The sequence below is a fragment of the Myzus persicae genome, unplaced genomic scaffold (assembly GCF_001856785.1).
Source record: "Myzus persicae strain clone G006 unplaced genomic scaffold, MPER_G0061.0, whole genome shotgun sequence".
NCBI classification, from domain to species: domain Eukaryota; kingdom Metazoa; phylum Arthropoda; class Insecta; order Hemiptera; family Aphididae; genus Myzus; species Myzus persicae.
The window spans coordinates 406,431-433,701 of record NW_019100847.1 but is presented as its reverse complement, the minus strand read 5'-3'; the positions used below and the strand labels follow the sequence as shown (position 1 = coordinate 433,701).

Below are 27,271 nucleotides of genomic sequence, written 5' to 3'. Positions count from 1 at the left end.
CAGATAATGCATTAAATAGAGAATATAAGTAAGTTTGTACACTTCCAATTGCTTTCCCCCCTGGAAAAATCCCTATTGCTAGACTTTTTTACATTTCACACAAAACTATAATTTTTATTTTTCCTAATTCTGCACTGTCATCTTTAGTTTATACATGATTTATAATTTTAAATTCTGAATGGAGCGACGAATGTATAATGATTTTAAAATGATGTGTTTTTTTGATATTTTTATCTTATCAGTTTTAAATATAAAAATAATAGTATAGGTAGTAGGTCGATACAAAACAGTACCTAGTGTACAATATTAGTATTTAGTTTGTTGCTCAAGTTTAATTTTAAGGGGAATGGAGACAAACCAATGGACCTATTTTTTTTTTTTTTATCCGTGCTATTAAGTATTGTTTAGTGTTATGGTTTTTCGAATTATAATCAACGAAATATTTAAAAATATTACAATATTGTGCGGTACATCGCATGGACTTTAATTTATTTCCTCGGCTTTTTTGTCCGCCTACCAATGGCGGGAGTTCGCTATCTATAAAATGGTACTATTTAGAAATCCGTGGTCGGCCTCTCGCTCGCTTATCATCGTAATTTCGTCGACTGCCGAGACGATAACAGAGTCACGGAGGTGACTGATAACAACCAAAAGTTTCGTGCGCATACGATTATTACTTAATAGGCACTCTTAAATCTTAATTTTCTCTATATTATAGCGATTTCACATTTATCATTACCAATAAACATTGATCGTGCGAACGGAAAGTACAATCTCAAACGGTTAATAGTCTGGTACTTGCTGTCTTGTTCGCTGCTGCGTCTGTAGCATCACCTTCTGCGACAGGAGCGCGGAACAGGTAGTGGTTTTTATTCTATTAAATTGAAACGAGAAAATTATTTTTCATTCTTCTCCCGACTAGACACGACACGGCCATGTGCGAAAAGCGTAAAGTCATGTTCGTGTGTTTGGGTAACATCTGTCGATCTCCGATGGCCGAGGCAGTGTTTAACGAAGTGGCCATGCAAAAAGGTGTAGCCGACAAGTGGTATGCTGAAAGTTCTGGTACAGGGGGATGGCACGTAGGGTGTTCACCGGACCCACGGACGATGACTGTACTGAAGAACAATGGTATAAAGTACAAGCATTCCGCGCAACAGTTTGACTTGGAAGACTTGAACAAGTTTGATTTCGTTTTTGGAATGGATAAGAGTAACGTGGACTTTATCAATCGCAAAAAACCATCGGATAATACAAAAGCGAAAATATTTATGTTAGGGTCATTTGATCCGGAAGCAAAAACCACCGGTAAAACCATTATAGAAGACCCATATTATGATACAGATCTTCGAGGATTCGAAAAATGTTTTCAACAATGTATGAGGTCTTGTCAAGCATTTCTGGACGAATATAATTAAATTTTTTTTTATAACTTTTATTAAATAATAAATAATGGAACAAAATGTTTTTTTTTTTAAACTTGGTAATCTTAATATAATGTGAATGAATATATTAATATAATAATACAATTTATACCTAAGAAACAAAATGAAATAGTTACTTATTTAAATTCTTGCTTATTTCAGGGATTAATAATGACTTGATAAAACTGTTGCCATTCGTAATGTTGGTGGTGGCAATTACATACTCAATTGTAGCTGAAAACAATTTTGGAAATTATAAATTTAAACATACATGCATAAAATATGATTTGTCAACTTACAGTCTTCAAGTGATGATAAGAATCTGAGAGCAGATATTTCAGCAAATGTACATCCTCCAATAAAGAACACGAGAACAACTTTTTGAGAGTCAGCCAAAAAACTGTTATTGGTAGCTGTATAAATAAAAACAACAGTAAAAAATATAGTAAATATTTAAACCATTACAATAAATTTTTCTTTGCTATTTTTGCTGACGACAACAAATTGTTTCTAGATATTAATTCTATTTGAGAACAGCCTGCTCTTCACGGAAGACCTAACCCTGTGGCTGTTGGTCTCGTATGTTTGGCTTATCCCTCAACTTGTTCAAATGTCCCTCCAAGTTTTCTCCACTTCTATATATTACCTATTTTCGTTAATAATAAGTAATAATCCTCGATTCAAAGTTGACTTTCCACACTCACATTGATAATATAACTTTTAAGGAATTTAGAAAAGTGAATGCACAAACTTTATGTTAACCACATCCCTCAGAGCTATATTGCTCCCTTCTTTGTTCTATTCTTAGTTAGGACGTTGTTTTATTCTGTGATTATGGTCTTAATCTGGCACCCTTTTATAGCTTGGAGTAGTTTCAACTTGAGAGCGTCCCGAGTACGTTTTTGAAATTTTTTGCATATAACGTACTGCACATTGATTATTCTCCATACAACTATACTCCTATTCTTGAATGTTTGGGATTACCGACTAAGAACACTAGTGAATCATAGAGGCTACAACAACCTGTATTTTTGGCATAAATTAATCTCAGGGCAAGTTGATGTAACTAGTTTTTGTATTCCTTTTATACAATCGACTACCTAAAAAATAGTCCCCTTGCAAAATGATGCGGCTAGCTAATGAAGATCTGTCTTATTCTTTTCAGTGTTAATGTCATTTATACATTAAATTGTATTTTGTGTCGAATAAGTTATTAGAATATTCGATTTTTTATCTTTTATTATTTTGTAAATGTTAATACTATAATATTGTTATATTAAATTATTAAAATTTTATTTTTACAAGCTATTGTATACTACAGTACTGTACCCTTGGTAATCTAGCTGTGCGATAATTAGACTTTTTTTGACTATAACAACCATACATTTATTAAAACTAACTAAATTAAGTCAGACAAACCGATTAGATATTTTATTTTTATCCAGTTAATGTTGACGTGTACATTGTGTATTGGTTAGTTATTGTGTTGAATAATGCATAACCTACACGTTAAATTAAAACGCCACCGGTATTTAGGTTTTGCAATGAGTAAAAATGGGTAGTTATAAGAAACTCCAATAATCTGGCAGCCCTCTGGTCTGATATCTGCTGAATTACTAAGATGCTACTATAATTAGACTTTGATCCTTAGGTCATATACGTATAATATGGTCTAAGTTTTGGCCTATCTAAAAAATAATAAATAAATTACCTTGATCAACTTCAGAATTAACATGTTCAACAATAGGCCCAGGTAATAATGGCAGAACGTCAGACAATACTTTACTGTCTGACTTGGAGATATGTTGAATTAACCTAACACTCAGTGGAGCATAAATCCCATAAACATAGTTAATATCATCCGGATCGACTTCGCTCATTTCATAAACATCTAAGTTTAATAGACGGCGACAAACAGCATAACTCCTTGAATTTGCCTGTAACAAATACTCATTAAATTTAATTTTCTAATTGAAATTTTAAAAAGTACATTTACTTGGATTTTAATGAGACCAGATTTTTCCAAATGGGTCATTGTTATGAGGTGTTTGAAACCATAAACTTGAATGATTTCTCTCTTGTAATATTCTAAAGTTTTTTGCTTTAATCCTGAATTTACAGCAGATTGCATACATATTAATCGCAACACCTACAACATATATTAAATGTTTTGTATAATATTTGACTTTGTGAATTGTGAGGAAGTTATAATTACTGTTATAAGATCAAATTTATTGGAAATCAAATCTTCTATCTGAGGTAAAACCTTGTCTGATTCAATACCCAAAATCAGTTCTTGTTGTACATTTATTAAATCCCGAAAACTAGTTTTGTCAGTTAGTTCTTTGATTAGTCCAGCAACTGTGGTATCTAATCAACACATCAATTAAACAATAATATTTAGTCAATATCAAATATTCATATTTTGAATAAATAGGTAGGTATTAAGTAAAATTAATTATGGGATGATTACATGTAGAAAGTTGTTTTTTTAGTGCCAGCATGTAAGGAAGTCTAGACACTAACTGTTTCATTTCCTGAACAGTTTTACCACTTCGATTTTCATCATATTCTGAAGTAATGTGTTTGGCTCTTTTACTTAAATTCATTAATACTGCATTAAAGTGTTTATTTCTTTTTAAATTTAATCAATAAAAATGTTAATGTAAATTATTCAACAAACTATAATCTTTATGTTTATATCAGTGTTTCCCAACTGGTGTTCAGCACCATTTCCTATTTTCATCAATGTTCTATTACATGGTATTCATTATATGTATATTTTTTTAAAAATCCATTTTGGGTATGTTCATAGTTGAGATAGCAAGCAGTTGCCAGATAGTAACAATTATTATAGGCAACCAATAATAACAAATTGATAAAGGTGCCAGAGTCAGTGCATTTTTAGTACAAAAATATGTCTTATGGGAAACCTCTTAATACCTTAAATAATAGTAGGATTTTGTTAATTATTTTAAATTTAAAAGAAGAGAACAATATAGGTCAGATCAAAGTCTGATTTTCAAAATTATAATTATAGAATCTAAAATACGCATTTGAACATAAACATTGACAACATTTGTTGTTTTACAAAAGATTTTTTCTACAACAGAAATATTAAAATTTTTGGTTTGATCCTACCTTAAAAGGATATCCAGTGCACTCTTTGTTTTCTCTCTCTAGCACACGAGTAACATAGACAAAACGCATTTACTCGTTTAATTGTATGTATATTATGAGCATGTAAATTATTACAATTTAGAAATGCTTAAAAATTGTATGAAAATTAAAATATAGCCAATTTAGTTCTTAGTTTGATAATAGATGAATTCATTCTAGTATTAAAAGTAACAACACAGGGTTGGTTCTGCTAAAAATAAATTTGGTATGTTGTGCGTGGGTCAGAGAGAAACCTAATAATGCACAGATATCCTCTCAATTATTATAACTGCCACTGACCTATGTAAGTCTAAAATTAGTTAATAAAAGTGGTCCTAGTTATGAGCAAAAAAATCATGGAAAATCGAAAGCTCTTAATGTGGTCCAACTGTCAAAAAGTGGGAAACACTGATTTAAAACTACTTATTGTTAGTCCACTGAAAAACATACCTAGTTTCAGCAAAAATCTCATCGTTTGAATTTAATACAATCTTTTTACTTGTTAACATATTAACATTATCTTCTTCGGAAACAAATTTGTCGGCTGGTAATTCTACAGTACCTGAAACAAAATATAATTACACAATAATTATATAAATTAAATCTATTATTTAAAATAGACTTACAACAATCAATTCCAAAAAGCTCATCGATAAGTCCTTCAAATGTTAACTGGGTGGCCATTGGTGTCATTAAGTCCACAGAACGGTCAATTAAAACAAGATGATCAATTGTTTTATAATTTCTGTTTGCTTTAGAATTAGTTTTGCGAGGTTCTAAAGATATTTTAGATACTAATTCCCAAACTTGTTTAACAACAGGACCCTTGCCAGTTACACGGCCAATGCGCCCATAAAGATCTTCTAGACTAACAATTGCTTGTGCAACACGATATAGACATGTTGGATCATTTTCTAACGATAACTCCTAAAAATAAATAAATAATTATAGTCAACAAATATGAATACTAAATGTACTGCAAAAATATTTGTTAAAGATGTTCAATTTATCAATTTATGTGATTTTTCTCATTATTATTGGTATAGTTATATTATTATGTTATTATTATATTATTACCACACTTATATACATTGGTAAAAAAAAAAACTGATAAAAATAAAAATGAAGAATCTTACAAACAGGGGCATCATTTGCAGACTCAGAGTATACATTTGCGTATCTAAAATTCAGTATTATTATTTTTGGCCTCCTATGAATAGCCAAATTTAAGACTTAAGGTAATGTTGCAATGGTTAAGAGCTAAGAACAAATAATTAAGCCGTAGATGGTTATTTGAATTATTAATACTATTCATATTTCCCCTCTTCTCATCAAAGTTAACTTCAAATTATTTACTGTCTAATATTATATTAATTGGGTCAATTAGCCATAAATAATGTAAAATATTTTGATGAAAAATAGTGTTGTTTAATATTTATGCATACCAAAAAAAATGTAATTATGCCCCTGCTTATAAACCTAGCAAAAGCAAAACATGTACTAGCCACAAGTGCACACAAATACACTAAGGACTTAAGTTTAAGAATATAAATATATACCTTGTAACAATCATTCATTTCCATTGACATAAGATCATTTTCCAATGGAAATAAAAAACACCGAAATTCTTCAATGAGAACAAAATTTCCTAAAACTCCTTTTCTCTGAAAAAATATAATTAATTAATTAATCATTTTTAATAGTAATGTTAAAAAAATACAATATACTATATACTATTTAAAATATAATAGTAATAAGAACTTACTTCTAAACGTTTTTCACATAATAAACTACGAGTAGGAACAAAAAATAAATGGTATTCTCTTTGCTTGAGATCATCTTGATTTTCCCTGAAATAATATATTTATTTGAGTTAAATAATTTAATTAATCTACCATATTTATGTTGCATAAACATTTTTTAAATTTAATGGATCAAGCATTGGCCACTAAATCATATTTAAGGGACCGTTAGCTCACTATTGATTTGTTAAATGTTTAGCGATTGTTCATGCAACCCGGCATTAGGCACATCTTTAGAATTATTGTTGGTTAGGTATTATTTAGTTATTGAAATGCAAAAAACATTTGTGAAGTATGTGGTCTTTGTATTATTTCAATATATAACTCAATAGACAATAATAACTATATTCATTAATAAAAAATGAATTGTAATGAAACACACATACTTGTGAATATTATCACATATCATATCCATGTGTGTTAAAAACGGTCTTGTGATAAATATGACATTTTTCACTTTTTCACGAAAATTACTTAACTTGCCAGTGTTTAGAATAAATACTTCTTTCACGTCATGTTCTCGTAACAAGCTATATGTAGCTATCAAACCAATAGGTCTTGTTAGTCCTTCGTCCAAAATTATAACCTGCACATTATGTTTTAATTGTTTAATCACACTACCTAGTAGTATATTAGCAATTCTTAATTAGAACTGTACCTTAGGACCATCACACTTGTCCAATAAATTAATTAAATCTTTGGCTGCACCCTCTTGAAGTAGACTAATATTTACTCGGCTACTGGTCAAATAATTAGACATGGTGGACAATAAAATTAATGAAATATGAACATAAATTTCAAAATAATAAATTAGGTTTCTGAGTAATTGACATTTGTATTAAAAGTGAAAACATTTACAGTATTTTTTTCTACTCTTATTTATTTTTCATCGAATTTCTAAAAGTTTATTAAATATTTAAATTATTATTTTTGTTAATTCAAATTTGTATTTTATATTATTTTGTATTAATTAGTTAATAATTAATTTTTTTTTGTGCGCTGTTTAGTGTTTATAGGTATCATAATATATTATCGCCATCAAGGTGATAATTGATAACATAATCTAAGGTGAAAACTATCAAAATAAAAAACCAAAAGATTTTTAAAAGATTTTGATAATAATGCAGTTGGTTACACTGTTAACCGTATGTTTATGATTTTATTCTTTGAGAGATAAAATTTTTATTAAAAAGGTAAAGCCGTAAAGGTTACAATTTTGTCTGCAATTACAAGGAAGCTGAAATTTCATAATCTTTTAAATCTCCATACATTAAACATTTTAATACTTCAATTCACTTTATAATCATGTTCGGCTTATCGAAATTAGCTCAGCCTATGGCCAAGCAATCCCTACAAGTAATGTCCAAGAGAACAAATATCACTGTTAACGGTCCACCTCAAGTCAGAATGCCAAAATGGGTAAACACTAAGTTTTTTGTATTATAATTGCTTTAAACTTACATAATATATATTGTCTTATTAAATATTTTAATTGTTAAATGGATACAACTTTGATTTTGTATTTATTGCAATTTTTGTATGCATATGAAATGTGCTATTCTGTAGTGAAATCTTAAAAATATCTACAATTAATTTTTTAATTTAAGTAATTAATTTGACTTAGATAATGCAAATTACATTCTAAACTATATTTTATTTACTGATATAATTGTGTTGAATTTTGTTAACAACTACTAATAGCAATTATTTCATATTGTTTTGTTCTAGCAACAACTGCTTATCGGAGGTTCTGCATCTGGATCAATCTTGATCATACCTATTTGGGTTCTGTATGACTTAAAGAGTCTTCCACGAGCTTAATTACTTTACTTCATGTTTTTGTTGCATTATTATAAATTTAGATATGTACTATGTAAACATTTTTTCTATAGAAATAAAATGAAATTGTAGTTAAATACTACCAACTGTATAAAATTATGTAGTTTTGATTATTAACTTTACCTAAAATTCTTATTTATATTTTGAGTATGTTTGCTTGGTATAATAATAAAAGTAATTTTTATTTAGCTATTTAAGTTAAATAATTTTAGATTAAAATGTAATGTGTAATTTTTTTGAGAATTTTGATGTATTTAAATCAAAATTCAAACCAGTAGTTTCCTAGTTATTACACACTTTATGCTAAGGATAGTATAGTTTTTTAATAGGGAAGAAAGATATGCTTACACAGTAAACCTTGTTATCTATAGTCTATAAACATAATATAAAATAATACGTCATTTTATATTTATTTAGTCAAACACTTAGGTATAAGGCAATTAGCAAGTAAAATCCTTCTTGATTTATTTAGTTATTTTTCTTATTCCATGTGTAGAACTGTTAAAGCATATCCCTATTATGGACTATTATCCTTAGTACAAATTGTCCAATAACTAAGAAACCACTCATACTAATTTCGATTTCGATACATCAAAATTCTCAAAAAATGTATCCGCTAAATAATTTAAAGACATCAAGTGGGATTCTCATTTGAAAAACAGATATTCGTATCGCCATAGGACACTTCTTAAGTGGCACAAAAAATCTCAAGAATAAGAAAATATGGTTTTTGAGTATATTAAAGATAAAACCTTCATTATTAAAGAAAAAAAAAGGGGTGAGCATACTTGTTGGATCACCTGTATATCTTAGTCCGTGCTTAAAACACTGCTTTGAATAGATAAGAGTAACAGTTGTTTAAAAATTGTTAAATCATATGAAATTATTTAATAATTAATATACAAAAATCTTGTTGTGTCTATATTTTGTAAATACGTAGTATTTATTTATACAGGTAGAATCAGACAATCTAGAACTTTTCTTCTTAAATGGCCGTTTTTTGGAGTGATCAGAAATATTTAAATCAGAGTTTGGGATTCCAACTTAGTTATAACTTATGGCTGTTTGAAGTTTAAGTCATCACCTTGTTGTTTTTGAACTATTTAATCAATAACACAGTGTGTTATTGTTTTTCAGTTTTTTCAAACAAAAAAAAAACTTAACTTAAAGTATTTATTTAAGGTCTTGTTATTTAGGGGATAATAGTACCTAAGTTGCCTCACCAAAAAACTAGTTGTTTAATCATATTTGTTTTAGAACAAAAATTATAGACTAATATTATGACTATAGGTATTAGGCACCTCGTACGTAATCTAATATCTATGTAAAGAGTACACTTTAGTTCATCCACCAAATATTAATTATTTAATCTAGTCTTTGGTTCATCTACACAACACTGATACTTTTTGAATTTTTATTTAAAAAAGTAATGGTAGTTTTTGAAATAATGAGCAGCTATAGTAGGTATCAAATTATTTTAGGTTAAAAATCTCCCAGTGGCCATGAATAACCATACAATCTTTGTGTAAGACAATACATAAATTCTATTATTTCTTAAAACTTTAAGAATATAGGTTATACCAATAACCAAAAGGTACATAAACATAACTTATGTAGTTTATGTTATCTGCAAAATAAATTATTTTTATTAAATTTATGACATGTTTTTTTATTTTACCAAGGAAGTGTGACTAAATTTTCTTAGAAGTTAGAACCCTTTTTTATAACTTATGTTATTAGAATACTTTTGGCTTTCAGTAGGTATCACACATTTATCACCAGTGTTTAAGTATTTTGGTGGCATTTCCTTGGAGTAGGTAGATATATTATTTTGCAATGGAAATTGTTAACTCATAAATAAAAATAATTGAAAATTGTAATACTTAGTATCATAGACTTATAGTACACTATGTATAGGTTAGTTAGGTTAGTCATAGTTTGTAGGTCCATCGTTTATGCGTAGGTACCTAGTTTGCGTGTATGTAATAAAACATGCTGGAAAAACTTTAACCACAATTTGTTTTGAATATTACCCGTCGTTGATGCTAAAAAAATTAATTTGTGTTTTTTCACCGTGGCTTTTTATCCTACTTACATTTTCCAGCGAAGCTGGTGTTAAGATGCATAAATCCCCGAACTAAAGTCCGACGAAAAAAATACCGGTAACGTCTACAAATCCCTGAATTTAATACTTGTATATACCAATACTCTACATAAAATGACTGCTTGTAGGTGATTTTGTCATTTAATTAACTAGGTACCTACCTATAAAATATACAGAGGTAACTTTTATCAGTACCTATTAATAATTCAACCAAAATAATATGCAAATTTATACGGATTGCCGATTGGTAAATCAAGCAAATTTAAACTGGCCTGTCTGTGGTAAAACTAAAAAATCTTTAAGGTAAAAAGACACTATGCCCCCTTGCACCCCTTTCCAGATTAAGTCTATTATTACTGGAAGTCTTGAGGTTGGAGCCGATCACGATAGGGCAAAATAGCATTAAGTAGTACCTTTAATGGTCCTAACACTCCTAACAATAAATACATTTTTAAAAAAATTAGGGTATCAGGCAGTATTGAAATTGACAATTATTTTTTTTTTATCAGGATGGCCAAGATTATCAACTAACTATTTAGTCAGGATCAGGGTATTATATTTTATTCATCTTAAGTTAAATAACCTCATAAAATAAATGGAATGCTATTACGTAATCATAAATTAATAAATAATAAATATTGGATTTTTTACTGGACTCAATCTCCTAGCAGATCTACAACTAGTCGAAATTTTTGGTAGAATACCATTATAGGCGTACACAGACATGGATTTCGGGGGTGCCTGCCATAATTTTAGGCCCTCCTTCAACAAGACATGTACATAATAACCAGTGGGCAGTGGCCAGTGGTAGAGAGCCTTAATAATGATTAATTAATTACCAATACCAAGTAAGATATAAATTTCTTTGGATCTAAATATCTAATATGATTTCATTATTTATTTGTTATTTGAATAATTTTGTAGTTATTAACATCTAGCTGTTATAATCATAATAAGCTATTCAGAGTAGATTTAAAATATTTTACGTTTTACGTCATTTTATTGTAATAAAATCAATTAAAATACGGGCTCTGTGCTCTGAAACTCAAACTTTAGGGCTCCAATTACGAAATGTCGGGGGGGTGCACACCGAACACCACGTGATGGTTAATACCAATAGGACTCAAGTATCTAAAAAAAGCAAAAAATATAATGATCAAAGTTATAAATTGTGATATATGGCGGGAATTCTGCCGCATTCATCAGTGAAGCGTTGTCTCGTAAAACATATCACAAAAAATTATAGTATACCTACCTATAACCTATATTGACTGTAAATTGCAACAAGCATTAAACTACAACTGGCATGACCAACCTCGGGCAACGGCTGTTAATTGCAAATCAATTACGAATGCATTTACTATTTACGCGACGGCTGACGGTCAATAGGTCGTATTGGCAGGAAGTGAACCGCCAAGTAGGTAATAGGTATTGTCTATTAATGGATCGTACGCGGCAGCACTCGCAGCAGCTGCTTGTCCGCTAAGGTCCTTTCGCGCGATAAGATCGTCTGATAGCAAACGGTTTTGACGTATCCGATTGGTCCAACCGCACGTTTCCTCCTCGTCGTCCGTCATCAACAACTTACTTCTGGCAAGTGGCAACGGTCGCGGTGGCCAGACGTACAAATTGTCCGAATCACTTGCTACGCAAAACTTTTCTGTCGTCAATAAACGACAATCAATCAGTTAAGTAATATCTGGACTTTATCGACTCAATTAGCCCTCGACGTCGTACATCATGGCTCGCGTTTTGGTCGGCGTTAAACGCGTAATCGATTACGCGGTGAAGATCCGCGTCAAGCCCGACAAGACTGGCGTTGTCACCGACGGCGTCAAGCACGGCCTGAACCCGTTTGACGAGATCGCCGTCGAGGAGGCCGTCCGCCTCAAGGAGAAGAAGATCGCGTCTGAGGTGATCGCCGTGTCGTGCGGCCTACCCCAGGCCCAGGAGTCGCTGCGAACTGCCCTGGCGATGGGTGCAGACCGTGCCGTCCATGTCGAGGTGCCTCAGGCCCAGTACGATACTCTTCTGCCGCTGCACGTGTCCAAAATGCTGGCCAGGGTGGCAGTGGACGAGAAGGCAGACATTGTCATCGTTGGCAAGCAGGCCATTGATGACGATTCCAACCAGACGGCTCAGATGACTGCTGCCCTATTGGGCTGGCCTCAGGCCACTTTCGCTTCAGAGGTGACCGTTGCTGATGGCAATGTGCTGGTCAAGCGAGAGGTAGACGGTGGCTTGGAGACAGTTAAAGTCAAATTGCCAGCTGTCATTAGCGCCGACTTGCGGCTCAATGAGCCGCGGTATGCTACTCTGCCCAATATCATGAAGGCCAAGAAGAAGCCCATCAAAAAGCTCACAGCCACAGATGTCGGTGTGGACTTGGCGCCACGTCAACAAGTGTTGAGCGTAGAAGACCCGCCCACCAGACAGGCTGGTTCCATTGTGCCTGATGTCGACACTCTCATCACCAAGTTGAAAGAAAAGGGTCATTTGTAATGCAATGTCACCAATACTGTTGTTTTAGTTCTTACAAATTCTTCGTGAGGTTTTCAGCTGTTACCAATAATATTTTTTCAAAATCGATTTTATTTTACTTGTAATTTAAAAGATCAAATATTAATACAATGAACATTTTTGTAACGGCAATCTTTTTTTTATATTTTGTAGATTTCATCGACTTATGTCATAATTATTTTTATCAATTTATTGTTGTTTGTTAGTGATATAATAAAGTATATTTTCTGGTTAAAGAAACTTTTCTTCAATCAATAGTTTAAAATGTACGTCAACAATTAGAACTATGCTCTAACAGTTTAATTTAAATATTCACTTGTATAATATAATTAAAAATTAGGCTTTTAAAATTGTAGTGACCTATAGCATAATTTTTTTAAAGCCGTTGAATGTGGCTAATACACAGAAAGGCATTTGATTAATGTTAGAAAAAAAAACTTTGCATACTTCAAAATCTTCAAAAAATAATGAATTGTGTCAATGTGTTAATGCTTTACCTAAAAAAAATTAACTCTTAGCATTATCTACCATGTACCAAGAAAATTAATCATTTTACTAAATGTTAAACTATTATTTATATAAATATCTATATGTTGAATTAAAAATTATACTTTTCATTCAATTTCATTAATCTAATATAATTAAAAATGAATGTTGCAAGGATTATGTATATAGGTAGTAAGGAAATCATTAAATTGTGGTTTATAAAATACAATTATAGGTATACCTTTTCAAGGTTAGTTAGTTTAAAAAAATTTGTATCTTCTAACAGGAAGGGGCAGGGGTTATGATCCTCTATTTTCTTGATACATTTGTACATAAGTTATTCATCTGTAATTTGTGGGGTTATATGTTGGTACTTGATATTATGACAAAATATGTTTGAATAGAATTCCTCAAGAGGACACTATACTCGCATGTGTTGTATGTTATATAAATGTTCATCACAGTAAAAACTGTTTTGGGCGGGATAGAACTGTACAGTTTGTACTCCTAGTGGAGACACCTAAAACGTACACAATATAGAAGAAAATATTTTCTGTTGTGGCATTTTTATTTGTTTGATATCATTAATAAGTCATTAATAAATCTAATATTTGTATGTTTTCCAAACTTAAATAACTTTGGATATAATGGTCCTTTCAAAAAAATAAAAACCCTACTTCTCTATTCATGGTGAAAATTTGGTTTCTTAGTTATAACTGTAGACTTCTTGGTTCATTGTAGAAACAGTTTTTGCTATGTTTTGCATTTGTAAGACGGCTCCCAACACATGCGAGTCCTCTTAATAAAATTAATAAAAAAAAATCTATAAAAAGGTAAAAAAATGTCTATCCCCTCAGGGCGAATTCCCAATTGGCTGTTTTAATTTTGTCATTTACTTTTAAAGTGTAACATAAGTTGTTGATTTTTATAAAAATTCAATGACCTAGTCCCATATTATAAGTATACAATTATCAACCTATTAATGTCCTGTAACAAGTCATTATACAGTTTTATATTTGCAATTGACTTAGTTCTCATGATTAATAAGAATAACTAAAATGCCATATTTTATAAAACAATTTTGATAACTGCATTAAATATTCAATGTTAAAAATAAACACTTATAATATTTATATTTATCTAAACAAAATGTTATAATTACAATTGTATATTATTAAAAGATCTATATGATTTTTATAAATTCAAATGAGATTATAAATACATAAAATATTTTCTAAACTTTGTAAAATGGAATGTACAAAAATATATTTTCATCTACGTTTTAATGACTAATTATTGTTAGAATTAGATATCAAATTTTTTTTTATGAGACTAGTATATTGTTTCAAACTAGACAATGCAGCTGTACTTGTAACAAAACTACCGGTTGGATTCCTGGGTCTAAAAATATTCAAAAGCTCGTTTCGTTCAGCTGCTTTCAAACCCTGTTACATAATTGAATAATTAAGTTTTATATATTTTATGGTGCTATACAAACATAATTTATAGCAATATTCAAAATAAAGTAAAAAAAAACCACAAACCTTCATTTCTAATATTTTCTGAAATTCTGTCATATCAGATTCTGGTAATAGTTTTAAATATTGATCGACAAAAGATGTATAGTGTTTTATTGTTGGAGCCATTACTAATTTCAATATCATTTCTGCTTTTGTCATTCCCTTAACTACAACCTTTGTGTAACTGAAATAAAATTACAACACAAAAATAAATTTATAAACTTTTTTGTGGTGATTTATGTTACCTAGCAGGAGCTTTACGGTTATCATCAAGGTTCATTGATGGCAAGTCTAATAAAATGGTTTTCAGTGAATGTGTATCCAACAACAATTGTTCAGCACCGATATTTGATAGCGGTTTGCACTTATACAAATGTTGTATAAATTTAGGTATGAAAGAACTAAAATATAAAATACACAGGTATTATAATATTATATTATGCGATTCATATTTAAAAAATATTTACATTTTATTGGTTTACTAATATTTTCATATTATTACTTATTTTTTAAATTTTTTTTCTTAGCCCTTATAAAAAGTTTAGCTCAACAATTAAAGTATCTTACAGCTACTCAAAATAAAATAAACAATATGTGTACAATACTTATTGATGTTATTAACACATACTACATAGTTGTAGCAACAATTTTAGAATAGAGTTCCAACTTCCAATGTAGATTCAATGAAAATCTAAAAATTCGATAACTTATTGGTTAAGCTCGTTATATATCCTTATTACATACATTGGGTTGAAAAAAGTAGGTGAATAGGTAAAACTCTGCTGTACATTAGGTGTCTAGAGAGTCACTAAAATAATTGTGTTAAATTTGAATTCAATTATATAAAATCCTATAATATTACCTACTGAGTAAATTGTATGATACTTTTGTGAATTGTGATTCAAGTAATTTATTTAACCAGGTTTAGGTATTAGTATTACAAAAGGTTAAAATAATTTTTGCATTAAAAATTGCATTTAAATATGTCATTGTGTGTATAGTGTATACTGTATGTTTTTATACAATAACATAATGCACTTTAAGTCTTAAGAACACACAAATCAAATTTTTAAACTACAACAAAATAACAAATCGAAATCGATATTATTGGTATTAATATGTAATTTCATTTGACAAGTAAATTTCATCCAGCAAAGTCTATTCGTTTTAAGTAATATTATATTTATGATAGCCATTTAACATTACTCAGAGGATACCATGAGTAGGCAACTATTGTCCTCCAAAAATGTTTTTTTTTGTTTGGATAAAATAAATAAATAAATAAATACATAATTACATTTTATAGTCCATAAAAAATTAAAAACTATAATGAGTTTAACCAGTAGCAGGGGTAGGGTTCAAACCTCTCCCTGAAATGTTTTTCTTCTACAAAAAATCTCTTTACCATCATAATCGATACACAGAATAGAATAATTGTGTTGGTCATTTTTAATGAATAGAAAATACATTTTGAAACGGTAATAAAATCAAAAATTGAAGTTTCATTTGTTTTTGGTTTATGTAATATTATGAACATTGTTAAAAATCTGAGATAATTTTTTTATCAATTATTACCACACCTATAACGGCCTGAAAAGGCTCTACATCAGGTTAGATACTCTAAACGTAGGATTTATTTTTGACTTGACACTATAATATGTTTTAACAAATTATGAAAAAACTGTTAAGTATTGTAAAATTAAAATGAGAACAAAGCCCTGGGTCTGTGATTAATCTTAGGTAAAAAAAAATCCCTAACCAAACTAAAATCCGGCATACACTACTGAGCTGAACTCAGTATAGTTAATAAACTAATACAATTTATTTAGCTAATTGTTTGAACTTAATGGCTTAGAATAAACACAGGTGTGTCATTAACTTACTTGGCAAAAGTGATACAAAACTTTGTAAAATATTTTCTGGATGTTGATAAATATGATCGAACAATAGGAACAACAGCTCTCAAATGTGTGGTCATAATAGTAACATATTCACTTTGATCACCGACCGATGAAATATTTTGCCAAGGAACCTGAAAGAGATATTTTGATTTAAATTATGGAAATAACAATTAACAATATACATAATTATTGATCTATAAAATCCGAGCAATCCATATTACTTACTCTGGTCATATTGTTTAATGCAGGTTCCAAATCAGCTTCTAAATGTTGAACCAAAAGATTAATAGACATGAAAATAATGCTGAAACAAAGATAAAATAGCATGAAATATATATTTTTTAACTATAGTTGACTATATTACTTTTGAAATAAATCATTTTCATTGGTCATACTAATTTTTTCAACCAAGCAATGGTCAATTTTTTCTTTTAATTTTTCTTCTAACTGTTGTGTGGTTTCCATACAGTAATCGGCAGTTGTTAGTATACTTAAAACAAATTCATGCTGTATATGCATTATGTTTATAATTTTAGATTTTAGTATTGATTCCTTACCAACAAATTTTGGCTAATTCTTGTGGTGTACAATTTAAATTTTTAATACTAGCTTCAGTCATCCCACTTGGAAGAAGTTGTAAATCTTTTATTAAGTCTTTGGTCATGTTTGAAACATTTGTTGTTAGAGAAGTAGCTGGATGACTTATTCTACAAATTACAGTTTTATAGATGGTATAACAGTGAGATTTATGATACTTAACATTATTCTAAAATTAAAACCAATGTTTATACTTTGGAAGATTAACTTCTAGTACTTTAGTGGCATATTCTTTAAGATATTTCTGAAATACGGCTGCTAATGCAAGCATTGGATTATGATTACTGAGCTCAGTACATTGTACTAGTGACTTCTTATAAAACAAAAATAAGTCAGCACAATTTGGTAGAACAGTAGCTGTTTGATCGTCAATATTTTCTTTCGCCAATGTTATCTTATTGTCACTTACAAAACGCTCAATCAGTTCAGAAAGATTTCTTTAAGTAAAAAAAGTCAATTTAATAAATCTAAAAATGTATTCCTTATTAACGTTCATAGACTTAAATGAAATACTTACTTATCTACACTATCAATATAAATATAAAGAAATGGTTGAAAACAATCACTTATCAGACCATAAAACGGTGATGAATTTAGTTTTGGTTCATTTTTTTGTATTAGCGTGGGCATATTTCCTGATACATCAGATATTTGTAATTCTTCTGAAAAAGGTTGAAGAATTTCTTCAGTTTCAGTGTTGATTATTGGTTGTTTCTAAAAGAAAAAATTTAAATTATAAATTCATTTATTAATTAAATATTAATACTAACATTTATATTGTTCAAAGATTTTTCATAATTTTGAACAATTGTATTGCCACTAAAAGTTTTTGCCATCAAATTTTCAAATGCAACAGTTTTTTGAATTGCAAACAGTAAAAGCTTGACATCAATCTCATTTTTTCGTTTAACCATCAGTTTAGACAGCTCATTTCTAGAAATACCAATAATTATGGTTATAAGCAACTAAGAAAGATTGCAAATAGTTAATTTTACATACTTAGTGACTTTACAAAATTCAACTGCAATTCTTTCAGATAACTCCCATTGAACTGGGAACATAGCTCTAAATTTTTCTTCGCACTGTAAAAGTTGGCGTTTAAACCAAGCATATCGTTGGTTGAGCTTGTCTAACCAGGCTACATCCTCTGCGCTATCAAATAAATGAGTATACTCAGAGAGCTGAAGATCTATAAACCATTCTAACAATTCGTCTCTAGAAAAAAATTTTTTTATATTTTATAAACATTCATAACATATAATATTTAAATGTCTTACTTGACTTTTGGCTCTAGAATTGAAACAACTAAACATGCCTCAGTCATTTGCCTGTTAGGTACAAAATTTTTTGCATTTGGTCCAGAAAATGCTTCTCGAAAATCTGCCATGATCTGTGTTGCTAAAGATTTTTGAAGTTGTTTTACCTATCAAAGAATGCAGATAAATTATATTAATTAGTTTAAAACAAAATAATTAAATAATTACTTCAGTAGATAACTGAGCAATGTGTGGTATGTCTGTGTAATTCTTGAAATGTTCCATAACATCAGTTACACCTTGTAGAGGCATCACAATTTCTCCATATTTACGTTTTGTAGTTAAACCTCTGTATAAATGTGTGGTTTTAAATTAAATTAATTAGATACAGATATGAATAATATATACAGTGAGTGTCTTAATATTTTTGCTGCCATTAATAACTTATTTTCATATTCATATTTTGGGAAATTATAGTATACTATATTAAACAGCTATAAATCTGTAACAATTTCAACTATTTTGGTTACATAAGCTTAAAACAAGAAACTCGAAAATTTAAGAAAGTCAATTCAAGTACAAATTGAACTACTGAATTGTGTAAAATATTTAAATAGGTACTCAGAAAAATGCTAAAGTATTGGCAGGAGTAGAGAAATAATATTCTATTAGATGAATAAACACAAAAGAGACCAAATGTGAGTAAAAGACAAACATACCTGAGTGACTCAATACCAGAAACAAGCATATGCAAATTATTTAGAGTTGTAATAGAAGTTGTGAGATTCTTTTTGGCATAGTCTAATTGTTTGATATCTAACGTAATTTCTTTAACTACTTCCTCGCTATGTTCAGCTTTCTGCCTGATCTCTCTAATTTGACTGAAAAGGTGTTTGATGTAACGTTGGGCTTCTTCAAGCTCAGCCTTACCATCCTATATGAAAGATTATATTAATTTGTGTTCAGATACATTTGTATGATTAGTTGTACCTTGTTAACTTCAATTTGTCCTCTAATGACTGATCGTATATCATTATCTATGGAGTCTACTTTACATTCTAGTGAATTAATAACATCATCGATATTGGTAAGCGACTGTTCTGTAGGAAACAGATTGTTGATATAATCTATTGTATCAAAATCTGGTTTATCTAGTGGATCATCACTTGGCAGTATCTATAAGTAACAATCATTTTTTTAATATTGAATGCAATATATATGATATATTATTTGAGTGTAATATTATTTTTAAGTGTACCTCATCTATTGCTTTTTGTACTTCTACTGAGTACACCAATGTCTCAGTTCTGCCTACATCAATTTTTTCATCGTTGATAGTTGACATAATTTAAACATAAATCACCTATTTATAAAAATTTAAATTTGAAAAAAAATCATTTATTTTATATTTATGTATCACCAATAGCACACGGCATAAAGCCACAGAAAAGTCAAACGACTAAGTACTAAGTAGTAAGTTTAATTCGCCAGAGCCAAATAGTCAACGATCATGCCAAAAATTGACAAATCTGTAATTTATTCTATGACAAAAATGTCATAATCATATTATTATCATTTATTATCAAATATCACTTATCATTATCGATATTGATGACCACGGATATAGATAATAATTATTATCTATATCTGCGTTAAGAGGGCGTTATGGTACCGAAATTCGGCCGTAAAAACATGGTTTCGTACTTCAAGTTTTCCTCAGCTCTCGATAGTCGTAGAAACATGATTGACTGATGAGAATACTTATGTAGTTATGTGATATGTCTTATTCAATCATTATGTGTAGTTGGCGAATCAAAATATCTACCCAATTTTTCATGTGACCTTTTTGAAAATATTGTTCAATTGGTGCGGATACCCTCCTATCACACACCCCCGATATATTAATTGTTCAATTACTATAACCATAAGAAACACTACCTATTAAATATTAATCTTCATTGATTTATTTTTTTTTTTACTCATAATACTTATTATTTATATTGATGACTTTTCTATATTTAACAATGTAATTGAATATTTTTCTTAAATATTCAAAATTGGATCTGTTTAGAACATGGTACATACAATTATTCCTATTAAATATTAATTAACAATGTATCACACTAGAAGTATATTAAGCCGTTGAGGATTTTATTATTTTTATTAAAATGTATTAAATATTTTTAACAATTAATGCACACTTTTTTCAAACTGAAATCATTGATTTCAGAACAACTACCAATTTTTTAAAATAAAAGGTGATCTTTCTAAACGGACGCAAGTAAAATCCCGGAATGTAAATATTCGGACCATAGACATATGAATAAATTAATAATATGAATTAAATTAATTAATTGATAATATTTATACGTCTAATGTCTATCAATCGGACCGTAAAAATTCGGAAAGTGGTGAAGGTGAACCGTAAAATTCCTGGATTGTAAATTCTTATAGCAATGAGCGCCATCTATATTGGTTTCACTTTCATTACAACTTTCTGATTAGGTATTCATTTCTTATCACTTTTTCTTGACTGTTAAATAATAAATAATTTCAAATATTATTTTGAATTTCAGATTTCAATTATTTCAAATGATTAAAATTGAATTAGATACTTAGATAGGTAGCTACCACCTATTGAAATCTTCAGCTTTCTTACTTCCATCAACGTATAGTATAAGTGAATACTCCATTATGTATTTTTTTCCTGTTTATTGAATTATGTAACAACATAACGTGTTCAATTATTTGCATGCATATTTGTGTACATGTTTAATAATTATGGCTACTAATATAGAATGCTTGAAATGGAATACAACAAGTTTCAAACCGTCCAGTGGTAATGATTCTTAAGTGGAAAGTCATATTGTATTATATTAACTTGATACTTTTTTTTTTAGTTTTGGACCAGACAGTAAACACTTTGGCGCTGAAACCGTCACATTGGTTAAATCTGAAGACAAAAGGCCACTCAATAAAATTATCATATTTAGGACTAACACAAAAATTGGCATCTTTAGACGATCAGAATAATTTATATGTATTTGATTGGTCCAAAGCTGATTTAAAAACCATGAAGTATTGTATATAAACAAAAATAGCAGTATTTCTTTTAAGTAGTCTTGTAATTTTCCATATACTTACTATAGGTCAAAATATGAACATAATAGTAAACTTACAAGTTTGACGAGCAATACTTTAGGTAATCAAATAGTTACTTGTTCAGATAATGGAAAAATTCAAATATGGAATCATAAAGTATTATTTGTATTTATTTACAAAGCAAGCATTTTTTTTTTAAACAAAGTATTTTTTAGTTTTCAAGTTGGAAGATTTTAACTGAATTCAGAGGTCATTATCAATGTATTCGTAATGTTCAGTATTCTACAGACAATAATTATTTAATATCTTGTTCAAATGATAAAACATTTAAAATATGGAATTGTCAGTCTAACAAGTTTGTAGCTAGTAATATGTTTCACCGTAATTGGGTGAATATTGCAAAATTTTTCAAAGAAGACAAACTTGTCATTTCCTGTTCAAGAGATTCATATGTACAAGTTTTTGATTGTTGTTCTGGAAAATGTGTTGCAAAGTTCAACTTGAGTCCGGGTAAATAAAAAATACAATTGATAAAAAAATTAAAATTAGAATATATCTATATTCTGTACATCTATTAGATTTTGCAGAAACACTTTCACTAAAAGAGGACTTCACAATAGCGGTGGGTACAAACCAAGGTTCCATACAAATTTTTGATTTGAGAGCTTTAAAAGTTGTACAAAAATATAATGAACACACAAGTCAAGTAAATTGTGTTGGATTTCAATATAAAACTCCATGTTTGGTATCTGTTTCAAGAGATAAAAAATTAAATGTAATTTACTCTATTCCTAATAAACACAAAACAAATAATAACTAGTAGTTTTTTTTATTTTGAATTTCAGGTTTACGACACTAATGAAGGGAGATTTTTGTATTCAATTGATCACTTTAATGAAATAAGATCAATGGATATTTCTTCAGACGATAAATTACTTGCAACAGCATCGTTTCATTTTGACAATGAGGTAATATACAATAGTTTACATCAAAAACAATAGTTATAGTATATTTTATTTTTCAGATCACTTTGTGGAAAACTGAGTCACTGTAATTTAAAAAAAAATGTAATACTTATATAGTACTAAGTGAATTTTAGTGTGTACATATATATTTTATTTATTTATTTAACAATAAAATACTTAAAAAGCTGTTTTATTTTTATTTTATTAAATTTAGTATACTTAATTATAAATTAGAAAAACAAAATGTAACAGGGTAAAAAATAAGAATTCATTTTGCACAAAAAGCTAACTTTGAAACCAGTTTTTTAATTTTAAGATTTTTTTTATGTATAAAAAAAATTATAACTAGTTGTGTGGGATTGAAGCTGGGAGGCTCATATTAATATTAAAAATGTTAGCCCTTCTGAAATCTTAATGAATTTTTGCCTACGCTACATTAATATCTAAATACATAAATATTGGTTATTTTTGAACATATACATTTTTTCCTTAAAAATTTCAGGCAGGAAAAAATGTAAGTAAAAACATTTTTAACTATGTAGAACACACTAATATTTTTCAACCTTGAATAATCCTAATAGGTTCCTTAACGGTTTTTACCTAAAAAGTAGACTATTTAGTATTCACCCTTCATTTTTCATCACTATTAGTTCTAAAATGTTAGAATATTTATTTAAATATTATTTTAAAATCCTTTTAGATACCATTGAAAAAGGATTATTAAATAAATATAAATTTATCAAAACTTGTATTCCACACCAAGATGTTTTGTATTTTTTTGTTTGTTAATGCTGGGAGTCAATAAGATCTAAACATTTACTCGGTATTGCTGCAACACATTTTTTCAATTCATTCATCTTTATTGTTTGAGTTAATAGTACTTAATATAATATATTGATGTTAAGTTCAAAATTAGTTATTAAGTTATGTTGTAAGAAGTGCTATAATTACTGATAAATGATTGTAATTCAAAATGTCTCAATTATACTCATACATACCTATATATCAACTGTAGCCACCTCACCCAAAAAACTCAAAGCAACTTATTTACTAAAAAAGAACAATTTAAACAATTAAAAAAAAAAATTATAGTTGATTAGTTAATGAACAGAAATCTAAATTAAATGATGTACCATATTACTTGAAGAATTAAAATACTTAAATATTGTGAAGGATATTATTCGGACATTCTAAAATTGGTCAAAACATGTTGTATTGTACAAGAGTGGGGCCTCTGAAGCCATGATGTCAATGAATCGAAGGAAATTATCTAAAATGGTTTCGTTATTTTTCAATTTAAAAAAAAAATAATAAAATAATTTTATTATGAATTTCACTTTACTAACGCCTTAAATAGCATAGCTGTTTGTGATTGAAACGCTTCATAAATCCTATTCAAACACAAACTAATGCTATACAATTTTATTTTTCATCTTTAAAAAATAAGCCATTTTATTTGTTTTATATTTTAAGGAGTTGCTGCTGCCTGCTAGAATTAAAATTTGTTAAAAACCTGTTGATATCGATTTATTATAGTTTCAAAAATAATGTACTTTTTCTATTAAGTTCTTAAGTTCAAATTATGTCAGCCTTAAATTAATGAAAAGTATATGTAAATGTTATAACATTTAGAATTCATAGTATTGAACTAACGAAACATTAAAGTGGGTGGTTAGTCTTTTTACGGAAATACCTATTCACTATGAAAACTCAATTGAATTGTTAGACTCATGGGGTTGCTGAAAGTTAACCAGTGAACGCTATTTGACAACTAGAACATGCTAGAATTTACAATAGGCATATACTAATATATGTTATTATTATATTATATACAAAAATATTTTCAAAAAAAATGTATTTTTATAATTATTAATACTTTTTACACATTATTTATATTAATTTATACTTGAAGTACAGTTTTAATTGAGAAAAAATTAACATTTAATAAATACGTTAAATAAGAAAAAGCATAAATAAAACATTAACGCTCATGTTTCTCTAACCATAAAAATAAAACTTTTATTCAAATTATATAGTGTTTATTGTAGTGATAGAAATATTGGTTACAATCTTGTAATCTCAACTAATTGCTCGAAATTGTGTGATTACACATATTGGTGATAAGTTGTTGTTGCTGTTGTCGTTGTTTATTAAGTGTAATTCATTTGGTGTTGATCATAGTTCAACGACACTCATCAGTATAGAATGCCACGGTGTACATTCAATCAGATGGTCTTTTTTCACCAAACTTTTTGGCATAATCTTCAGCATTTTTAAAAAACTTCTTACGATCTTTCAAGTATTCTTCTGCTAACTCAGCACGTAGAGGATGTTCTGGTTCTGGATCATTAACTAAGGCTATTAAGGCTTGAATAACTGAAAATGTCAAAACATTAAAAAAAATATATTTATTGCGTTTTACTAATTGACTATGAATAACAAGTTTAAAAAATCATATATACCTTGATCAGCCTTGGTAGCTGGTTTCCAATTTTCAGCACTTATGATTGGCAAACAAACCTGGCCCTTTTCATCAATGTTGGGATGATAAATTTTAGTTTTGAAATTGATTTTAGGTGGCTTAAATGGATACTCTGCAGGAAAATTTATTTCTATTCTAAATGCCCCTTTGTTGTATGGGGGATTTTCCTGAAATATATTATGATACAATTAATGTATTACATTTAACATTTTCTATTTTTTTTAAACATAGATAATAATATTTACTTTTCATATACTTACGGGTAAAATCAGTCCTTGCCAAGCTAATATGTTTGTTTCATCAACCTGAATATCGCGGAATGACTTAAGTCCAGAATCACGGATATCTGCTAGTTCCTAAAATAAAGAATCTAAATTTACTACCATATTATGATTAATTGAAGAACCTAAATATATACTTTCTTAAAAAATTAAAATTCTATAAAACGGCTTTTATTACAATTTTTAAATTAATCAACAAAAACTAAAATACTATTACTCAGATAGGTGTATAATAATTTTTACTTATAGCTGAGTGGTAGATAGTCTAATAGGAACTTATTATTATTTCATAGGTTTAGACGGTATGAACACAATCTTTATTATTTAGTATAAAATGCCTGGGATATTTTAAAAATTAGCTTTATATAGAATATTAATCATACACATTTTAAAGTACCTATGCAATAAGTTATTTAAAAAGTACAAAATATTAAATTCATTTTTTTTATGACACTAACATAAATTAATATTTATAAAATTTAAAAAGACTATAGTATACATTTACCTTGTTATTTAGGTACTAGGTAGATACAATATAATAGTATTTGTGTAACTTATTGTTTCAATATAAATTTTTTTTAATATCCCTTATGACACCTACCAAAAAAGTTAACTTGCATACTTAGTATACATATTACAATATATAATAAATGCTACAACAGATGAATAAAAGTTAAAATATATTATGTGTGGAGGTAATGTACATTTAGTATTTATTATTTATTTATAAAAAACGATTTTAATTAATTATCTCAATTGTATGTATGGAAAAAACCAATAGTTAGTGTTTAGCATAGGTAGCTCTTATTTAATTTGCTGAATTTAATTATTCAACCATTATCTAAATTATCACAAAATAGCATTTTTTTTACGATTATGTCATATCAATGATAAAACCGACGTTCAGCAGAAACAGATAAATGTTAAGATAATTTAAACAAAAGCCTAACAGAATAAATATAGAATTACACCGCGCAGTACTTAATATAATGACATGCAGTGTTTGAAAAGAACGTCGTTCATGAAGGCACGTTCACGTTCATATTTATAGTGAACAATACGCAAACGTCACTTCTTTTTTTCAAATTGAATTTGAACAATTTTTAAAACTCTCAATTTATTTATCATTTAATAAAAATATGTTTAAAATATATTGATTAATTATATTACATAATAATATTTTCTTATTATAATTTCTTTTGTAAAAAATTTAATGAACGACCCAGAGAAAGCATTCATTTTTTCAATGTATGTGAACGTGAACAAATTCATTTTTTTAGTGAACGTTCCAAACACTAATAATATGTAGTATGTATTATAATTATGTAGCGGCATGGCACGAGCAAGACTATAGTCGTACAATGATGATCGTCCCGTCATATACATTAAGTTAGGTATTTATTCGGTTATATACATATTATAAATATTACAATACGTGTAAAATGTATTGTAGCTTACTAACTTTTTGAAGTCTCCTTGTGGCGGCCATGGTCTATAGACTATGTTTTCAGACGGGAAACGAAACAACGAAACGGATTTTGTTCACTGTAAAAACTAAAAACGAAGGCCGTGTTCGCAGTTTCGCACGTATACCATATAATCACAACACGCGCATATCAATACAGTATTTTGATTGTTCGGATGTTTTAAAATAATATTAATAAACCCACGGCGGGCCCTGCATAAACAATGTCAACAACTAATGTACTATTAAATTACTTTGTAGAATATTAATATAATTTTTTTCCTAAGAATTAAATTGAGTAAAGATAATTATTAATTACCACCTTTGATAATAATCTGGTGGGCACCTAAATGTCCTGGTCTCGAACT

General features: G+C 28.7%; 6 protein-coding genes and 1 long non-coding RNA gene across 8 annotated transcripts; 4 read left to right on the top strand and 3 right to left on the bottom strand.

Annotated features, from left to right (window-relative positions):
• Positions 1 to 633: 633 nt before the first annotated feature.
• On the top strand, positions 634 to 1,445 carry LOC111026420 (low molecular weight phosphotyrosine protein phosphatase-like). The gene is made up of 2 exons (XM_022304502.1): positions 634 to 859; positions 923 to 1,445. The coding sequence occupies exon 2, from the start codon at positions 936 to 938 to the stop codon at positions 1,416 to 1,418; it is 483 nt and encodes a 160-aa protein (XP_022160194.1). The 5' UTR covers positions 634 to 859; positions 923 to 935; the 3' UTR covers positions 1,419 to 1,445.
• Positions 1,179 to 7,145, bottom strand: LOC111026419 (vacuolar protein sorting-associated protein 33A). Its single transcript, XM_022304500.1, has 12 exons — positions 7,044 to 7,145; positions 6,772 to 6,971; positions 6,349 to 6,433; positions 6,143 to 6,247; positions 5,210 to 5,510; positions 5,034 to 5,145; positions 3,898 to 4,058; positions 3,640 to 3,794; positions 3,421 to 3,573; positions 3,136 to 3,361; positions 1,724 to 1,837; positions 1,179 to 1,658 (listed from the first exon to the last, which is right to left on the bottom strand). The coding sequence occupies exons 1-12, from the start codon at positions 7,143 to 7,145 to the stop codon at positions 1,558 to 1,560; spliced, it is 1,815 nt and encodes a 604-aa protein (XP_022160192.1). The 3' UTR covers positions 1,179 to 1,557.
• A 418-nt stretch (positions 7,146 to 7,563) lies between these two features.
• On the top strand, positions 7,564 to 8,320 carry LOC111026422. The gene is made up of 2 exons (XR_002603694.1): positions 7,564 to 7,804; positions 8,114 to 8,320. It is a non-coding gene; the product is annotated as an uncharacterized LOC111026422 (long non-coding RNA).
• Positions 8,321 to 11,727: 3,407 nt separating this feature from the next.
• LOC111026434 (electron transfer flavoprotein subunit beta) lies at positions 11,728 to 12,980 on the top strand. Its single transcript, XM_022304531.1, has one exon. It carries the CDS (start codon positions 12,069 to 12,071, stop codon positions 12,828 to 12,830), a length of 762 nt encoding a protein of 253 aa, XP_022160223.1. The 5' UTR covers positions 11,728 to 12,068; the 3' UTR covers positions 12,831 to 12,980.
• A 1,609-nt stretch (positions 12,981 to 14,589) lies between these two features.
• LOC111026428 (vacuolar protein sorting-associated protein 53 homolog) lies at positions 14,590 to 20,172 on the bottom strand. Its single transcript, XM_022304519.1, has 16 exons — positions 19,867 to 20,172; positions 19,599 to 19,784; positions 19,328 to 19,542; positions 18,837 to 18,957; positions 18,630 to 18,775; positions 18,352 to 18,567; positions 18,123 to 18,285; positions 17,870 to 18,066; positions 17,547 to 17,789; positions 17,313 to 17,462; positions 17,120 to 17,245; positions 16,981 to 17,059; positions 16,738 to 16,886; positions 15,100 to 15,255; positions 14,879 to 15,038; positions 14,590 to 14,779 (listed from the first exon to the last, which is right to left on the bottom strand). Exons 1-16 carry the CDS (start codon positions 19,951 to 19,953, stop codon positions 14,624 to 14,626), a joined length of 2,550 nt encoding a protein of 849 aa, XP_022160211.1. The 5' UTR covers positions 19,954 to 20,172; the 3' UTR covers positions 14,590 to 14,623.
• Positions 20,173 to 20,736: 564 nt separating this feature from the next.
• On the top strand, positions 20,737 to 22,848 carry LOC111026429 (POC1 centriolar protein homolog B-like). The gene is made up of 8 exons (XM_022304520.1): positions 20,737 to 21,113; positions 21,185 to 21,447; positions 21,509 to 21,686; positions 21,758 to 21,866; positions 21,926 to 22,220; positions 22,289 to 22,485; positions 22,556 to 22,678; positions 22,735 to 22,848. Exons 2-8 carry the CDS (start codon positions 21,390 to 21,392, stop codon positions 22,762 to 22,764), a joined length of 990 nt encoding a protein of 329 aa, XP_022160212.1. The 5' UTR covers positions 20,737 to 21,113; positions 21,185 to 21,389; the 3' UTR covers positions 22,765 to 22,848.
• A 1,844-nt stretch (positions 22,849 to 24,692) lies between these two features.
• LOC111026426 (ubiquitin-conjugating enzyme E2 L3) lies at positions 24,693 to 27,271 on the bottom strand. Of its 2 annotated transcripts, XM_022304518.1 has the most exons (5): positions 27,226 to 27,241; positions 26,901 to 27,116; positions 25,418 to 25,513; positions 25,138 to 25,324; positions 24,693 to 25,051 (listed from the first exon to the last, which is right to left on the bottom strand). In XM_022304518.1, exons 2-5 carry the CDS (start codon positions 26,925 to 26,927, stop codon positions 24,897 to 24,899), a joined length of 465 nt encoding a protein of 154 aa, XP_022160210.1. In that variant the 5' UTR covers positions 26,928 to 27,116; positions 27,226 to 27,241; the 3' UTR covers positions 24,693 to 24,896. The 2 variants fall into 2 exon arrangements, with proteins under 2 accessions (XP_022160210.1, XP_022160209.1); XM_022304517.1 differs by having other exon boundaries at positions 26,901 to 27,271.

What these genes read in the sequence shown, in the direction of transcription:
- LOC111026420 (XM_022304502.1), top strand. Translation starts at nt 936, where the DNA reads ATGTGCGAAAAGCGTAAAGTCATGTTCGTGTGTTTGGGTAACATCTGT.
- LOC111026419 (XM_022304500.1), bottom strand. Translation starts at nt 7,145, where the DNA reads ATGTCTAATTATTTGACCAGTAGCCGAGTAAATATTAGTCTACTTCAA. An exon ending in ACAAGTGTGATGGTCCTAAG is followed by an intron (nt 6,972 to 7,043) that starts GTACAGTTCTAA and finishes CATAATGTGCAG; the next exon opens with GTTATAATTTTGGACGAAGG. An exon ending in CTTATCATCACTTGAAGACT is followed by an intron (nt 1,659 to 1,723) that starts GTAAGTTGACAA and finishes AATTGTTTTCAG; the next exon opens with CTACAATTGAGTATGTAATT.
- LOC111026434 (XM_022304531.1), top strand. Translation starts at nt 12,069, where the DNA reads ATGGCTCGCGTTTTGGTCGGCGTTAAACGCGTAATCGATTACGCGGTG.
- LOC111026428 (XM_022304519.1), bottom strand. Translation starts at nt 19,953, where the DNA reads ATGTCAACTATCAACGATGAAAAAATTGATGTAGGCAGAACTGAGACA. An exon ending in TTTTGTATCACTTTTGCCAA is followed by an intron (nt 15,256 to 16,737) that starts GTAAGTTAATGA and finishes TTTATATTTTAG; the next exon opens with TTCTTTCATACCTAAATTTA. An exon ending in AACCGTAAAGCTCCTGCTAG is followed by an intron (nt 15,039 to 15,099) that starts GTAACATAAATC and finishes ATTTTATTTCAG; the next exon opens with TTACACAAAGGTTGTAGTTA.
- LOC111026429 (XM_022304520.1), top strand. Translation starts at nt 21,390, where the DNA reads ATGGCTACTAATATAGAATGCTTGAAATGGAATACAACAAGTTTCAAA. An exon ending in GCTGATTTAAAAACCATGAA is followed by an intron (nt 21,687 to 21,757) that starts GTATTGTATATA and finishes TACTTACTATAG; the next exon opens with GTCAAAATATGAACATAATA. An exon ending in TTCAAATATGGAATCATAAA is followed by an intron (nt 21,867 to 21,925) that starts GTATTATTTGTA and finishes AGTATTTTTTAG; the next exon opens with TTTTCAAGTTGGAAGATTTT.
- LOC111026426 (XM_022304517.1), bottom strand. Translation starts at nt 26,927, where the DNA reads ATGGCCGCCACAAGGAGACTTCAAAAA. An exon ending in GGCAAGGACTGATTTTACCC is followed by an intron (nt 25,325 to 25,417) that starts GTAAGTATATGA and finishes AATATATTTCAG; the next exon opens with GAAAATCCCCCATACAACAA. An exon ending in AGCTACCAAGGCTGATCAAG is followed by an intron (nt 25,052 to 25,137) that starts GTATATATGATT and finishes TGACATTTTCAG; the next exon opens with TTATTCAAGCCTTAATAGCC.